Source organism: Engystomops pustulosus, chromosome 10, assembly GCF_040894005.1.
Source record: "Engystomops pustulosus chromosome 10, aEngPut4.maternal, whole genome shotgun sequence".
In the NCBI taxonomy this organism is placed as follows: domain Eukaryota; kingdom Metazoa; phylum Chordata; class Amphibia; order Anura; family Leptodactylidae; genus Engystomops; species Engystomops pustulosus.
Genome location: NC_092420.1, coordinates 365,355 through 383,061, shown reverse-complemented (window position 1 = coordinate 383,061; position 17,707 = coordinate 365,355). Strand labels below are relative to the sequence as shown.

The 17,707-nt window shown below is 58.2% G+C and overlaps 1 protein-coding gene across 1 annotated transcript in view; it reads right to left on the bottom strand.

Annotated features, from left to right (window-relative positions):
* Positions 1 to 16,966, bottom strand: part of LOC140104615 (caM kinase-like vesicle-associated protein) — a 43,091-nt gene extending 26,125 nt beyond the window's left edge. The window contains exon 1 of the mRNA XM_072128234.1: positions 16,849 to 16,966. Within this exon, the coding sequence (XP_071984335.1) occupies positions 16,849 to 16,966 (118 nt within the window). The remainder of the gene's footprint in view (positions 1 to 16,848) is intronic.
* Positions 16,967 to 17,707: the final 741 nt, after the last annotated feature.

Genomic DNA, 17,707 nt, shown 5'->3' with positions numbered 1-17,707 from the left:
CAGGAGGAGGAGGAGAGACCACACAGCAGCCCCCCCCCCCCAGATATCACAGGAGGAGGAGGAGAGACCACACAGCAGCCCCCCCCCCCCAGATATCACAGGAGGAGGAGGAGAGACCACACAGCAGCCCCCCCCCCAGATATCACAGGAGGAGAGAGGAGAGACCACACAGCAGCCCCCCCCAGATATCACAGGAGGAGGAGGGAGAGACCACACAGCAGCCCCCCCCCCCCCCAGATATCACAGGAGGAGGAGGAGAGACCACACAGCAGCCCCCCCCCCCCAGATATCACAGGAGGAGGGAGGAGAGACCACACAGCAGCCCCCCCCCCCAGATATCACAGGAGGAGGAGGAGGAGACCACACAGCAGCCCCCCCCCCCAGATATCACAGGAGGAGGAGGAGAGACCACACAGCAGCCCCCCCCCCCAGATATCACAGGAGGAGGAGGAGAGACCACACAGCAGCCCCCCCCCCCCCCAAATATCACAGGAGGAGGAGGAGAGACCACACAGCAGCCCCCCCCCCATATCACAGGAGGAGGAGGAGACCACACAGCCCCCCCCCCCCCCCCAAATATCACAGGAGGAGGAGGAGAGACCACACAGCAGCCCCCCCCCCCCAGATATCACAGGAGGAGGAGGAGAGACCACACAGCAGCCCCCCCCCCCCAGATATCACAGGAGGGAGGAGGAGAGACCACACAGCAGCCCCCCCCCCCCCAGATATCACAGGAGGAGGAGGAGAGACCACACAGCAGCCCCCCCCCCCCAGATATCACAGGAGGAGGAGGAGACCACACAGCCCCCCCCCCCCCAGATATCACAGGAGGAGGAGGAGAGACCACACAGCAGCCCCCCCCCCAGATATCACAGGAGGAGGAGGAGAGACCACACAGCAGCCCCCCCCCCCCAAATATCACAGGAGGAGGAGAGACCACACAGCCCCCCCCCCCCAAATATCACAGGAGGAGGAGGAGAGACCACACAGCAGCCCCCCCCCCCAAATATCACAGGAGGAGGAGGAGACCACACAGCAGCCCCCCCCCCCCCAAATATCACAGGAGGAGGAGGAGACCACACAGCCCCCCCCCCCAGATATCACAGGAGGAGGAGGAGAGACCACACAGCACCCCCCCCCCAAATATCACAGGAGGAGGAGGAGGAGACCACACAGCAGCCCCCCCCCCCCCAATATCACAGGAGGAGGGAGGAGAGACCACACCAGCAGCCCCCCCCCCCCAGATATCACAGGAGGAGGAGGAGAGACCACACAGCCCCCCCCCCAAATATTACAGGAGGAGGAGGAGAGACCACACAGCCCCCCCCCCCCAAATATCACAGGAGGAGGAGGAGACCACACAGCAGCCCCCCCCCCAAATATCACAGGAGGAGGAGGAGACCACACAGCCCCCCCTAGATATCACAGGAGGAGGAGGAGAGACCACACAGCAGCCCCCCCCCCCCCCAAATATCACAGGAGGAGGAGGAGAGACCACACAGCAGCCCCCCCCCCCTAGATATCACAGGAGGGAGGAGAGAGACCACACAGCAGCCCCCCCCCCCAAATATCACAGGAGGAGGAGGAGGAGACCACACAGCAGCCCCCCCCCCCAAATATCACAGGAGGAGGAGAGACCACACAGCAGCCCCCCCCCCAAATATCACAGGAGGAGGAGGAGGAGACCACACAGCAGCCCCCCCCCCCCCAAATATCACAGGAGGAGGAGGAGGAGACCACACAGCAGCCCCCCCCCCAGATATCACAGGAGGAGGAGGAGGAGAAACCACACAGCAGCCCCCCCCCCCCAGATATCACAGGAGGAGGAGGAGAGACCACACAGCAGCCCCCCCCCCCCAGATATCACAGGAGGAGGAGAGACCACACAGCAGCCACCCCCCCCCCAAATATCACAGGAGGAGGAGGAGGAGACCACACAGCAGCCCCTCCCCCCCCCAGATATCACAGGAGGAGGAGGAGAGACCACACAGCAGCCCCCCCCCCAGATATCACAGGAGGAGGAGAAGAGACCACACAGCAGCCCCCCCCCCCCAGATATCACAGGAGGAGGAGGAGAGACCACACAGCAGCCCCCCCCCCAGATATCACAGGAGGAGGAGGAGAGACCACACAGCAGCCCCCCCCCCCCAGATATCACAGGAGGAGGAGGAGGAGAAACCACACAGCAGCCCCCCCCCCCAGATATCACAGGAGGAGGAGGAGAGACCACACAGCAGCCCCCCCCCCCCAGATATCACAGGAGGAGGAGGAGACCACACAGCAGCCCCCCCCCAGATATCACAGGAGGAGGAGGAGGAGAAACCACACAGCCCCCCCCCCCCAGATATCACCGGAGGAGGAGGAGGAGAGACCACACAGCAGCCCCCCCCCCCCAGATATCACAGGAGGAGGAGGAGGAGACCACACAGCAGCCCCCCCCCCCAGATATCACAGGAGGAGGAGGAGAGACCACACAGCAGCCCCCCCCCCCAGATATCACAGGAGGAGGAGGAGAGACCACACAGCAGCCCCCCCCCCCCCCAGATATCACAGGAGGAGGAGGAGAGACCACACAGCCCCCCCCCCCCAAATATCACAGGAGGAGGAGGAGAGACCACACAGCAGCCCCCCCCCCAAATATCACAGGAGGAGGAGGAGACCACACAGCCCCCCCCCCAAATATCACAGGAGGAGGAGGAGACCACACAGCCCCCCCCCCCAAATATCACAGGAGGAGGAGGAGAGACCACACAGCAGCCCCCCCCCCCCCAAATATCACAGGAGGAGGAGGAGAGACCACACAGCAGCCCCCCCCCCCAGATATCACAGGAGGAGGAGGAGAGACCACACAGCCCCCCCCCCCAAATATTACAGGAGGATGAGGAGAGACCACACAGCCCCCCCCCCAAATATCACAGGAGGAGGAGGAGACCACACAGCAGCCCCCCCCCCAAATATCACAGGAGGAGGAGGAGAGACCACACAGCCCCCCCCTAGATATCACAGGAGGAGGAGGAGAGACCACACAGCAGCCCCTCCCCCCAAATATCACAGGAGGAGGAGGAGGAGACCACACAGCAGCCCCCCCCCCCAAATATCACAGGAGGGAGGAGGAGGAGACCACACAGCAGCCCCCCCCCCCCAAATATCACAGGAGGAGGAGGAGGAGACCACACAGCAGCCCCCCCCCCCCAAATATCACAGGAGGAGGAGGAGGAGACCACACAGCACCCCCCCCCCCAGATATCACAGGAGGAGGAGACCACACAGCAGCCCCCCCCCCCAGATATCACAGGAGGAGGAGGGGAGAGACCACACAGCAGCCCCCCCCCCCAGATATCACAGGAGGAGGAGGAGAGACCACACAGCAGCCCCCCCCCCCCAGATATCACAGGAGGAGGAGGAGAGACCACACAGCAGCCCCCCCCCAGATATCACAGGAGGAGGAGGAGAGACCACACAGCAGCCCCGCCCCCCCAGATATCACAGGAGGAGGAGAGACCACACAGCAGCCCCCCCCCCCCCCAGATATCACAGGAGGAGGAGGAGACCACACAGCAGCCTCCCCCCCAAATATCACAGGAGGAGGAGGAGGAGACCACACAGCAGCCCCCCCCCCCCCAGATATCACATGAGGAGAAGGAGAGACCACACAGCAGCCCCCCCCAGATATCACAGGAGGAGAAGGAGAGACCACACAGCAGCCCCCCGCCCCCAAATATCACAGGAGGAGGAGGAGGAGACCACACAGCAGCCCCCCCCCCCAGATATCACAGGAGGAGGAGACACACAGCAGCCCCCCCCAGATATCACAGGAGGAGGAGGAGAGACCACACAGCAGCCCCCCCCCCCAAATATCACAGGAGGAGGAGGAGAGACCACACAGCAGCCCCCCCCCCCAGATATCACAGGAGGAGAAGGAGAGACCACACAGCAGCCCCCCCCCCCCAAATATCACAGGAGGAGGAGGAGGAGACCACACAGCAGCCCCCCCAGATATCACAGGAGGAGAAGGAGAGACCACACAGCAGCCCCCCCCCCCCCCAAATATCACAGGAGACCACACAGCAGCCCCCCCCCAAATATCACAGGAGGAGGAGGAGAGACCACACAGCAGCCCCCCCCCCCAGATATCACAGGAGGAGGAGGAGAGACCACACAGCAGCCCCCCCCCCCACCCCCAGATATCACAGGAGGAGAAGGAGAGACCACAGATATCACAGGAGGAGGAGAAGAGACCACACAGCAGCCCCCCCCCCAAATATCACAGGAGGAGGAGAGGAGACCACACAGCAGCCCCCCCCCCCCCCCAAATATCACAGGAGGAGAAGGAGAGACCACAGATATCACAGGAGGAGGAGGAGAGACCACACAGCAGCCCCCCCCCAAATATCACAGGAGGAGGAGGAGGAGACCACACAGCAGCCCCCCCCCAAAATATCACAGGAGGAGGAGACCACACAGCAGCCCCCCCCCCCCAAATATCACAGGAGGAGGAGGAGGAGACCACACAACAGCCCCCCCCCCCAGATATCACAGGAGGAGGAGAGACCACACAGCAGCCCCCCCCCAGATATCACAGGAGGAGGAGGAGGAGACCACACAGCACCCCCCCCCCCCAAATATCACAGGAGGAGGAGGAAGCCACACAGCAGCCCCCCCCCAGATATCACAGGAGGAGGAGGAGGAGACCACACAGCACCCCCCCCCCCCCAGATATCACAGGAGGAGGAGGAGGAGACCACACAGCAGCCCCCCCCAGATATCACAGGAGGAGGAGGAGAGACCACACAGCAGCCCCCCCCCCCCAGATATCACAGGAGGAGGAGGAGACCACACAGCAGCCCCCCCCCCCAGATATCACCGGAGGAGGAGAGACCACACAGCAGCCCCCCCCCCCCAGATATCACAGGAGGAGGAGGAAGAGAAACCACAGCAGCCCCCCCCCAAATATCACAGGAGGAGGAGGAGACCACACAGCACCCCCCCCCCAGATATCACAGGAGGAGGAGGAGGAGAGACCACACAGCAGCCCCCCCCCCAAATATCACAGTAGGAGGAGGAGACCACACAGCACCCCCCCCCCCAGATATCACAGGAGGAGGAGGAGGAGACCACACAGCAGCCCCCCCCCCCCCAGATATCACAGGAGGAGGAGGAGAGACCACACAGCAGCCCCCCCCCCAGATATCACAGGAGGAGGAGGAGAGACCACACAGCAGCCCCCCCCCCCCCCCAGATATCACAGGAGGAGGAGGAGGAGAGACCACACAGCAGCCCCCCCCCCAGATATCACAGGAGGAGGAGGAGAGACCACACAGCAGCCCCCCCCCCAGATATCACAGGAGGAGGAGGAGAGACCACACAGCAGCCCCCCCCCCCCAGATATCACAGGAGGAGGAGGAGAGACCACACAGCAGCCCCCCCCCCCCCAGATATCACCGGAGGAGGAGGAGAGACCACACAGCAGCCCCCCCCCAGATATCACAGGAGGAGGAGGAGATCACACAGCACCCCCCCCCAGATATCACAGGAGGAGGAGGAGGAGAGACCACACAGCAGCCCCCCCCCCAAATATCACAGGAGGAGGAGGAGACCACACAGCACCCCCCCCCCCCCCAGATATCACAGGAGGAGGAGGAGGAGACCACACAGCAGCCTCCCCCCAGATATCACAGGAGGAGGAGGAGGAGAGACCACACAGCAGCCCCCCCCCCCCCAGATATCACAGGAGGAGGAGGAGAGACCACACAGCAGCCCCCCCCCCCCAGATATCACAGGAGGAGGAGGAGAGACCACACAGCAGCCCCCCCCCCCCCCTTAGATATCACAGGAGGAGGAGGAGAGACCACACAGCAGCCCCCCCCACCAGATATCACAGGAGGAGGAGGAGAGACCACACAGCAGCCCCCCCCCCCCCCCCAGATATCACAGGAGGAGGAGGAGAGACCACACAGCAGCCCCCCCCAGATATCACAGGAGGAGGAGGAGACCACACAGCACCCCCCCCCCCCCAGATATCACAGGAGGAGGAGGAGAGACCACACAGCAGCCCCCCCCCCCCAGATATCACAGGAGGAGGAGGAGGAGAGACCACACAGCAGCCCCCCCCCAGATATCACAGGAGGAGGAGGAGAGACCACACAGCAGCCCCCCCCCCCCAGATATCACAGGAGGAGGAGAGACCACACAGCAGCCCCCCCAGATATCACAGGAGGAGGAGGAGAGACCACACAGCAGCCCCCCCCCCCAGATATCACAGGAGGAGGAGAGACCACACAGCAGCCCCCCCAGATATCACAGGAGGAGGAGGAGAGACCACACAGCAGCCCCCCCCCCAGATATCACAGGAGGAGGAGGAGAGACCACACAGCAGCCCCCCCCCCCCCAGATATCACAGGAGGAGGAGGAGAGACCACACAGCAGCCCCCCCCCCAGATATCACAGGAGGAGGAGGAGAGACCACACAGCAGCCCCCCCCCCCCAGATATCACAGGAGGAGGAGGGAGACCACACAGCAGCCCCCCCCCCCAGATATCACAGGAGGAGGAGGAGAGACCACACAGCAGCCCCCCCCCCCCAGATATCACAGGAGGAGGAGGAGAGACCACACAGCAGCCCCCCCCCCCCAGATATCACAGGAGGAGGAGGAGAGACCACACAGCAGCCCCCCCCCCAGATATCACAGGAGGAGGAGGAGAGACCACACAGCAGCCCCCCCCCCCAGATATCACAGGAGGAGGAGGAGAGACCACACAGCAGCCCCTCCCCCAGATATCACAGGAGGAGGAGGAGGAGAGACCACACAGCAGCCCCCCCCAAATATCACAGGAGGAGGAGGAGAGACCACACAGCAGAAAAACAAAGAAATAACCTAAATCCTTATAAATGAATCGTACCAGAGACCAGAATAAACTGTATACAACAGCGCAGTGGCGGCAAAATCCCCGGCCAAATGTATACAGGGTCCAACATGCTATATACATCGCACCACCCCAGTGTCTACTGCTACTACCCCCACATTATACACAGCAGAATAGTGAGTGCAGCTCTGGAGTATAATACAGGATGTAACTCAGGATCAGTACAGGATAAGTAATGTCATGTATGTACACAGTGACTGCACCAGCAGCAGAATAGTGAGTGCAGCTCTGGGGTATAATACAGGATGTAACTCAGGATCAGTATAGGATAAGTAATGTCATGTATGTACACAGTGACTGCACCAGCAGCAGAATAGTGAGTGCAGCTCTGGGGTATAATACAGGATGTAACTCAGGATCAGTACAGGATAAGTAATGTCATGTATGTACACAGTGACTGCACCAGCAGCAGAATAGTGAGTGCAGCTCTGGAGTATAATACAGGATGTAACTCAGGATCAGTACAGGATAAGTAATGTCATGTATGTACACAGTGACTGCACCAGCAGCAGAATAGTGAGTGCAGCTCTGGGGTATAATACAGGATGTAACTCAGGATCAGTACAGGATAAGTAATGTCATGTATGTACACAGTGACTGCACCAGCAGCAGAATAGTGAGTGCAGCTCTGGAGTATAATACAGGATGTAACTCAGGATCAGTACAGGATAAGTAATGTCATGTATGTACACAGTGACTGCACCAGCAGCAGAATAGTGAGTGCAGCTCTGGGTATAATACAGGATGTAACTCAGGATCAGTACAGGATAAGTAATGTCATGTATGTACACAGTGACTGCACCAGCAGCAGAATAGTGAGTGCAGCTCTGGAGTATAATACAGGATGTAACTCAGGATCAGTACAGGATAAGTAATGTCATGTATGTACACAGTGACTGCACCAGCAGAATAGTGAGTGCAGCTCTGGAGTATAATACAGGATGTAACTCAGGATCAGTACAGGATAAGTAATGTCATGTATGTACACAGTGACTGCACCAGCAGAATAGTGAGTGCAGCTCTGGGGTATAATACAGGATGTAACTCAGGATCAGTACAGGATAAGTAATGTCATGTATGTACACAGTGACTGCACCAGCAGCAGAATAGTGAGTGCAGCTCTGGAGTATAATACAGGATGTAACTCAGGATAAGTACAGGATAAGTAATGTCATGTATGTACACAGTGACTGCACCAGCAGCAGAATAGTGAGTGCAGCTCTGAGGTATAATACAGGATGTAACTCAGGATCAGTACAGGATAAGTAATGTCATGTATGTACACAGTGACTGCACCAGCAGCAGAATAGTGAGTGCAGCTCTGGGGTATAATACAGGATGTAACTCAGGATCAGTACAGGATAAGTAATGTCATGTATGTACACAGTGACTGCACCAGCAGCAGAATAGTGAGTGCAGCTCTGGAGTATAATACAGGATGTAACTCAGGATAAGTACAGGATAAGTAATGTCATGTATGTACACAGTGACTGCACCAGCAGCAGAATAGTGAGTGCAGCTCTGGAGTATAATACAGGATGTAACTCAGGATCAGTACAGGATAAGTAATGTCATGTATGTACACAGTGACTGCACCAGCAGCAGAATAGTGAGTGCAGCTCTGGGGTATAATACAGGATGTAACTCAGGATCAGTACAGGATAAGTAATGTCATGTATGTACACAGTGACTGCACCAGCAGCAGAATAGTGAGTGCAGCTCTGGAGTATAATACAGGATGTAACTCAGGATCAGTACAGGATAAGTAATGTCATGTATGTACAGTGACTGCACCAGCAGCAGAATAGTGAGTGCAGCTCTGGGGTATAATACAGGATGTAACTCAGGATCAGTACAGGATAAGTAATGTCATGTATGTACACAGTGACTGCACCAGCAGCAGAATAGTGAGTGCAGCTCTGGAGTATAATACAGGATGTAACTCAGGATCAGTACAGGATAAGTAATGTCATGTATGTACACAGTGACTGCACCAGCAGCAGAATAGTGAGTGCAGCTCTGGGTATAATACAGGATGTAACTCAGGATCAGTACAGGATAAGTAATGTCATGTATGTACACAGTGACTGCACCAGCAGCAGAATAGTGAGGGCAGCTCTGGGGTATAATACAGGATGTAACTCAGGATCAGTACAGGATAAGTAATGTCATGTATGTACACAGTGACTGCACCAGCAGCAGAATAGTGAGTGCAGCTCTGGGGTATAATACAGGATGTAACTCAGGATCAGTACAGGATAAGTAATGTCATGTATGTACACAGTGACTGCACCAGCAGCAGAATAGTGAGTGCAGCTCTGGAGTATAATACAGGATGTAACTCAGGATCAGTACAGGATAAGTAATGTCATGTATGTACACAGTGACTGCACCAGCAGCAGAATAGTGAGTGCAGCTCTGGGGTATAATACAGGATGTAACTCAGGATCAGTACAGGATAAGTAATGTCATGTATGTACACAGTGACTGCACCAGCAGCAGAATAGTGAGTGCAGCTCTGGGGTATAATACAGGATGTAACTCAGGATCAGTACAGGATAAGTAATGTCATGTATGTACACAGTGACTGCACCAGCAGCAGAATAGTGAGTGCAGCTCTGGGGTATAATACAGGATGTAACTCAGGATCAGTACAGGATAAGTAATGTCATGTATGTACACAGTGACTGCACCAGCAGCAGAATAGTGAGTGCAGCTCTGGGGTATAATACAGGATGTAACTCAGGATCAGTACAGGATAAGTAATGTCATGTATGTACACAGTGACTGCACCAGCAGCAGAATAGTGAGTGCAGCTCTGGGGTATAATACAGGATGTAACTCAGGATCAGTACAGGATAAGTAATGTCATGTATGTACACAGTGACTGCACCAGCAGCAGAATAGTGAGTGCAGCTCTGGGGTATAATACAGGATGGATCTTGTGCTCGGTGTCAGATGAGGGCAGTGCTGGGTGCGGGGCCGTTGTCCTGACACACTGTAGCAGATGCTCTCTGTGGACACATCATACGCTGCTGATACAATGTGACGGGATGTTTTGTGCACTGAAGGTTTGTGTCTCTGGACTGAGCGGTTGTATCCAGTAGTTCTGCGGAGGATGGGGCCCGGGAAAGCTGGGTGCTGTGTGTGAGGCTCAGGATGAGCAGGTCTCTGCCCCCCCCAAGCGCCCCCCACCATTGTCCTGCAGAGAATGCCCAGCGCCCCTCCCCCACTGCCGCTCCATTTCCTGCCTTTCTGCTGTGAATCTTATAAGGGAAGTGTAACACGGAGCAGGAAGGGCAGCGACGCAATCACTGCTCCCCCACCACATTATCTGCAGACGCAAAAGGACCCCCCCAAATATTACAGGGACACTATACCTGCCATACACACAGGGAGACTCGCTATTGCTCCCCGATGTCAGCCAAATGTATAAAAGATGTGCACTGAACGAAGGCAAGAAAACAACATCACCATGGCAACCAGCGAAGGAGACGCAAAACAAAGAAAAATGTGATAACAGAGAGTAATAGATTGCATCCCCCCTGTACAGTCTCCTCTCCCCGGGGTGTAATGGCTGATAACAGAGAGTAATAGATTGCATCCCCCCTGTACAGTCTCCTCTCCCCGGGGTGTAATGGCTGATAACAGAGAGTAATAGATTGTATCCCCCCTGTACAGTCTCCTCTCCCCGGGGTGTAATGGCTGATAACAGAGAGTAATAGATTGCATCCCCCCTGTACAGTCTCCTCTCCCCGGGGTGTAATGGCTGATAACAGAGAGTAATAGATTGTATCCCCCCCTGTACAGTCTCCTCTCCCCGGGGTGTAATGGCTGATAACAGAGAGTAATAGATTGTATCCCCCCTGTACAGTCTCCTCTCCCCGGGATGTAATGGCTGATAACAGAGAGTAATAGATTGTATCCCCCCCTGTACAGTCTCCTCTCCCCGGGGTGTAATGGCTGATAACAGAGAGTAATAGATTGTATCCCCCCTGTACAGTCTCCTCTCCCCGGGGTGTAATGGCTGATAACAGAGAGTAATAGATTGTATCCCCCCCTGTACAGTCTCCTCTCCCCGGGATGTAATGGCTGATAACAGAGAGTAATAGATTGTATCCCCCTGTACAGTCTCCTCTCCCTGGGATGTAATGGCTGATAACAGAGAGTAATAGATTGTATCCCCCCCCTGTACAGTCTCCTCTCCCCGGGGTGTAATGGCTGATAACAGAGAGTAATAGATTGTATCCCCCCCTGTACAGTCTCCTCTCCCCGGGGTGTAATGGCTGATAACAGAGAGTAATAGATTGTATCCCCCCCCTGTACAGTCTCCTCTCCCCGGGATGTAATGGCTGATAACAGAGAGTAATAGATTGTATCCCCCCTGTACAGTCTCCTCTCCCCGGGATGTAATGGCTGATAACAGAGAGTAATAGATTGTATCCCCCCCTGTACAGTCTCCTCTCCCCGGGGTGTAATGGCTGATAACAGAGAGTAATAGATTGTATCCCCCCCCTGTACAGTCTCCTCTCCCCGGGGTGTAATGGCTGATAACAGAGAGTAATAGATTGTATCCCCCCCCTGTACAGTCTCCTCCCCCCGGGGTGTAATGGCTGATAACAGAGAGTAATAGATTGTATCCCCCCCCTGTACAGTCTCCTCCCCCCGGGGTGTAATGGCTGATAACAGAGAGTAATAGATTGTATCCCCCCTGTACAGTCTCCTCTCCCCGGGATGTAATGGCTGATAACAGAGAGTAATAGATTGTATCCCCCCTGTACAGTCTCCTCTCCCCGGGATGTAATGGCTGATAACAGAGAGTAATAGATTGTATCCCCCTGTACAGTCTCCTCTCCCCGGGGTGTAATGGCTGATAACAGAGAGTAATAGATTGTATCCCCCCCCCTGTACAGTCTCCTCTCCCCGGGATGTAATGGCTGATAACAGAGAGTAATAGATTGTATCCCCCTGTACAGTCTCCTCTCCCCGGGGTGTAATGGCTGATAACAGAGAGTAATAGATTGTATCCCCCTGTACAGTCTCCTCTCCCCGGGATGTAATGGCTGATAACAGAGAGTAATAGATTGTATCCCCCTGTACAGTCTCCTCTCCCCGGGGTGTAATGGCTGATAACAGAGAGTAATAGATTGTATCCCCCTGTACAGTCTCCTCTCCCCAGGATGTAATGGCTGATAACAGAGAGTAATAGATTGTATCCCCCCCTGTACAGTCTCCTCTCCCCGGGGTGTAGTGGCTGATAACAGAGAGTAATAGATTGTAACCCCCCTGTACAGTCTCCTCTCCCCGGGATGTAATGGCTGATAACAGAGAGTAATAGATTGTATCCCCCCTGTACAGTCTCCTCTCCCCGGGGTGTAATGGCTGATAACAGAGAGTAATAGATTGTATCCCCCCTGTACAGTCTCCTCTCCCCGGGGTGTAATGGCTGATAACAGAGAGTAATAAATAACGTGACAGCAGGAAGCCCCTCCCCCTGTGCACTGAGCTGCAGAGCATCGCTGATCACATGACGCGGAGGAGCCCGGAGCACAGGTCATTATACGGGTGCATCCTCTCGCCTGCTCGCTGTTATCAGCCACTATGACCCTGCTCTGACCCCCAGGCTGCAGAAACCCTTCCTGACCTGATACATAGTAACAACATTCCGCTGTGAAGTATCAGGAATAGGGTGGAAGGTGAGAAGACCCCACAAGACTCCCGGGGTCCGGCTGCCGCCCTGGTACATCGCAGGACTTTACCCCCAGGCAGAATCCCGTTACCAAGGCGAAAGCGCTGCTAAGAGATGAGCAAACAGACGAGCGTTACCAGGGAGCCCGCGAGGAGGAGGAGGCCCGGCGGCAGAGGGGGGAGCCCGCGAGGAGGAGGAGGAGGCCCGGCGGCAGAGGGGGGAGCCCGCGAGGAGGAGGAGGAGGCCCGGCGGCAGAGGGGGGAGCCCGCGAGGAGGAGGAGGAGGCCCGGCGGCAGAGGGGGGAGCCCGCGAGGAGGAGGAGGAGGCCCGGCGGCAGAGGGGGGAGCCCGCGAGGAGGAGGAGGAGGCCCGGCGGCAGAGGGGGGAGCCCGCGAGGAGGAGGAGGAGGCCCGGCGGCAGAGGGGGGAGCCCGCGAGGAGGAGGAGGAGGCCCGGCGGCAGAGGGGGGAGCCCGCGAGGAGGAGGAGGAGGCCCGGCGGCAGAGGGGGGAGCCCGCGAGGAGGAGGCCCGGCGGCAGAGGGGGGAGCCCGCGAGGAGGAGGAGGAGGCCCGGCGGCAGAGGGGGGAGCCCGCGAGGAGGAGGAGGAGGCCCGGCGGCAGAGGGGGAGCCCGCGAGGAGGACGCCCACCCCCCACAGACTGCGTGCGCCCACCCCCCCACAGACTGCGTGCGCCCACCCCCCCCACAGACTGCGTGCGCCCACCCCCCCACAGACTGCGTGCGCCCACCCCCCCCACAGACTGCGTGCGCCCACCCCCCCCCACAGACTGCGTGCGCCCACCCCCCCCACAGACTGCGTGCGCCCACCCCCCCACAGACTGCGTGCGCCCACCCCCCCACAGACTGCGTGCGCCCACCCCCCCCACAGACTGCGTGCGCCCACCCCCCCCCACAGACTGCGTGCGCCCACCCCCCCACAGACTGCGTGCGCCCACCCCCCCCACAGACTGCGTGCGCCCACCCCCCCCACAGACTGCTGCGCCCACCCCCCCACAGACTGTATGCGGCGCCCCCCCCCCCACAGACTGTATGCGGCGCCCCCCCCCCCCCACAGACTGTATGCGGCGCCCCCCCCCCCCACAGACTGTATGCGGCGCCCCCCCCCCCCCACAGACTGTATGCGGCGCCCCCCCCCCCCCACAGACTGTATGCGGCGCCCCCCCCCCCACAGACTGTATGCGGCGCCCCCCCCCCCACAGACTGTATGCGGCGCCCCCCCCCCACAGACTGTATGCGGCGCCCCCCCCCCACAGACTGTATGCGGCGCCCCCCCCCCCACAGACTGTATGCGGCGCCCCCCCCCCCCACAGACTGTATGCGGCGCCCCCCCCCCCACAGACTGTATGCGGCGCCCCCCCCCCCACAGACTGTATGCGGCGCCCCCCCCCCCACAGACTGTATGCGGCGCCCCCCCCCACAGACTGTATGCGGCGCCCCCCCCCCACAGACTGTATGCGGCGCCCCCCCCCACAGACTGTATGCGGCGCCCCCCCCCACAGACTGTATGCGGCGCGCCCCCCCCCCCACAGACTGTATGCGGCGCCCCCCCCACAGACTGTATGCGGCCCCCCCCCCCACAGACTGTATGCGGCCCCCCCCCACAGACTGTATGCGGCCCCCCCCCACAGACTGTATGCGGCGCCCCCCCCCACAGACTGTATGTGGCGCCCCCCCACAGACTGTATGCGGCGCCCCCCCCCCCCCACAGACTGTATGCGGCGCCCCCCCCCCCACAGACTGTATGCGGCCCCAATAACTGTCCCACACAAGGACTGACTGCGTCCTGGACACCGCTACAAAGGGTTAATAGACGCGCGGCCGCTGCTCGGAGCGTGGGAAGAAACGCCAAACAAAAATAGAGCATCAGGGAGACCCCTGCTCACAGCTGAGGACTTGCTACAATGTTTCCAGTTGGTGGATACATTCTCTCAGGATCCAGGAGGAGGAGCTAATCTGGACACATTGTACCAAAACCTCTGCTGTGAGAAGTATCAGGACACCTGCGGCCGGTCTGTGGAAGGTGAAGGGTTAACCCCGAGTGTGCGGCGGATAAACAGTGTAACAAGTAATGTAAATATTATCCGGGACGCGGCATAAACAGGAAGCGCCACCAGGGCCCCCGGCATTAACCCCTCAGTGCCTGGAGCACTACAAGGCCCAGGTGTCCGACCTGCTGGGAGTTGTAGTCCTCCCCGCCTCACGGCTGTAACCCCCAGATCACCGCACAATGTCAAAGGTCAATAACTGACTGTTCCTCCCCCCACACTGGGACAAGGGCCCAAAAAAGCAGAAGTGAGGAGCGAGAGACGCGGAGGGGAAGTATCTGGGCCCTGCCGGCGCCGGGGTATACAGGAGGGTATATACAGCGAGGCGGGCACACAGGGGGCGCACAGAGGGCGCACAGCGGGCGCACAGGGGGCGCACAGGGGGCGCACAGGGGGCGCACAGGGGGCGCACAGGGGGCGCACAGCGGTATACAGGGGGCGCACAGCGGTATACAGGGGGCACACAGCGGTATACAGGGGGCACACAGCGGTATACAGGGGGCACACAGCGGTATACAGGGGGCACACAGCGGTATACAGGGGGCACACAGCGGTATACAGGGGGCACACAGCGGTATACAGGGGCGCACAGCGGTATACAGGGGGCGCACAGCGGTATACAGGGGGCGCACAGCGGGTACACAGGGGGTATACAGCGGTATACAGGGGGTATACAGCGGTATACAGGGGGTATACAGCGGTATACAGGGGGTATACAGCGGTATACAGGGGGTATACAGCGGTATACAGGGGGTATACAGCGGTATACAGGGGGTATACAGCGGTATATAGGGGGTATACAGCGGGTACACAGGGGGTATACAGCGGTATACAGGGGGTATACAGCGGTATACAGGGGGTATACAGCGGTATACAGGGGGTATACAGCGGTATACAGGGGGTATACAGCGGTATACAGGGGGTATACAGCGGTATACAGGGGGTATACAGCGGTATACAGGGGGTATACAGCGGTATATAGGGGGTATACAGCGGGTACACAGGGGGTATACAGCGGTATACAGGGGGTATACAGCGGTATACAGGGGGTATACAGCGGTATACAGGGGGTATACAGCGGTATACAGGGGGCACACAGCGGTATACAGGGGGCACACAGCGGTATACAGGGGGCACACAGCGGTATACAGGGGGCGCACAGCGGGTACACAGGGGGTATACAGCGGTATACAGGGGGTATACAGCGGTATACAGGGGGTATACAGCGGTATACAGGGGGTATACAGCGGTATACAGGGGGTATACAGCGGTATACAGGGGGTATACAGCGGTATACAGGGGGTATACAGCGGTATACAGGGGGTATACAGCGGTATACAGGGGGTATACAGCGGTATATAGGGGGTATACAGCGGTATATAGGGGGTATACAGCGGTATATAGGGGGTATACAGCGGTATATAGGGGGTATACAGCGGTATATAGGGGGTATACAGCGGGTACACAGGGGGTATACAGCGGGTACACAGGGGGTATACAGCGGTATACAGGGGGTATACAGCGGTATACAGGGGGTATACAGCGGTATACAGGGGGTATACAGCGGTATATAGGGGGTATACAGCGGTATATAGGGGGTATACAGCGGTATATAGGGGGTATACAGCGGTATATAAGGGGTATACAGCGGTATATAGGGGGTATACAGCGGTATATAGGGGGTATACAGCGGTATATAGGGGGTATACAGCGGTATATAGGGGGTATACAGCGGTATATAGGGGGTACACAGCGGTATATAGGGGGTACACAGCGGTATATAGGGGGTACACAGCAGTATATAGGGGGTACACAGCAGTATATAGGGGGTACACAGCAGTATATAGGGGGTACACAGCAGTATATAGGGGGTACACAGCAGTATATAGGGGGTACACAGCAGTATATAGGGGGTACACAGCAGTATATAGGGGGTACACAGCAGTATATAGGGGGTATACAGCAGTATATAGGGGGTATGCAGCAGTATATAGGGGGTATACAGCAGTATATAGGGGGTATACAGCAGTATATAGGGGGTATACAGCGGTATATAGGGGGTATACAGCAGTATATAGGGGGTATACAGCAGTATATAGGGGGTATACAGCGGTATATAGGGGGTATACAGCAGTATATAGCGGGTATATAGCAGTATATAGGGGGCAGTTACCCAGCAGCAGCAGCTTGACCTCCCGCGCCGCCTTCTCCCCGTCCTCCCGCAGGTTCTTGTCGATGATCTTGGATCTCTCGGCCGCCGCTTTGTCCTCGGCGCTCACCGTGCAGCCCATGGCGGCGATATGTCGTGACAGCGCCAGACGTCCCGATAGTCCGCTAGACCGAGAGCCCCGGGCCCCGCCGCGACTCCCGTGCTCCTCCACCCCCGCGGCCGCAGCGATATCCCAGCGACACAGAGAGACGACACCGACCGACACCCGCCCGACACCGACTGAGAGGAGGCCCGCCCACACACCCCGCCCCAGAGCGAGCCCCGCCCCCAGCCCGCCCACCGCCAGTGCACGCCCCGCCCTGCGCCTCTACCCGCGCACAAGCCGCTATCTGAGGGGAAGCGGTACCGCAGTGTATACAGGAGAGAGGAGCGGTACCGCAGTGTATACAGGACAGGGGAGCGGTACCGCAGTGTATACAGGACAGAGGAGCGGTACCGCAGTGTATACAGGAGAGAGGAGCGGTACCGCAGTGTATACAGGAGAGAGGAGCGGTACCGCAGTGTATACAGGAGAGAGGAGCGGTACCGCAGTGTATACAGGACAGGGGAGCGGTACCGCGGTGTATACAGGACAGAGGAGCGGTACCGCGGTGTATACAGGAGAGAGGAGCGGTACCGCAGTGTATACAGGACAGAGGAGCGGTACCGCAGTGTATACAGGACAGAGGAGCGGTACCGCAGTGTATACAGGACAGAGGAGCGGTACCGCAGTGTATACAGGAGAGAGGAGCGGTACCGCAGTGTATACAGGACAGAGGAGCGGTACCGCAGTGTATACAGGAGAGAGGAGCGGTACCGCAGT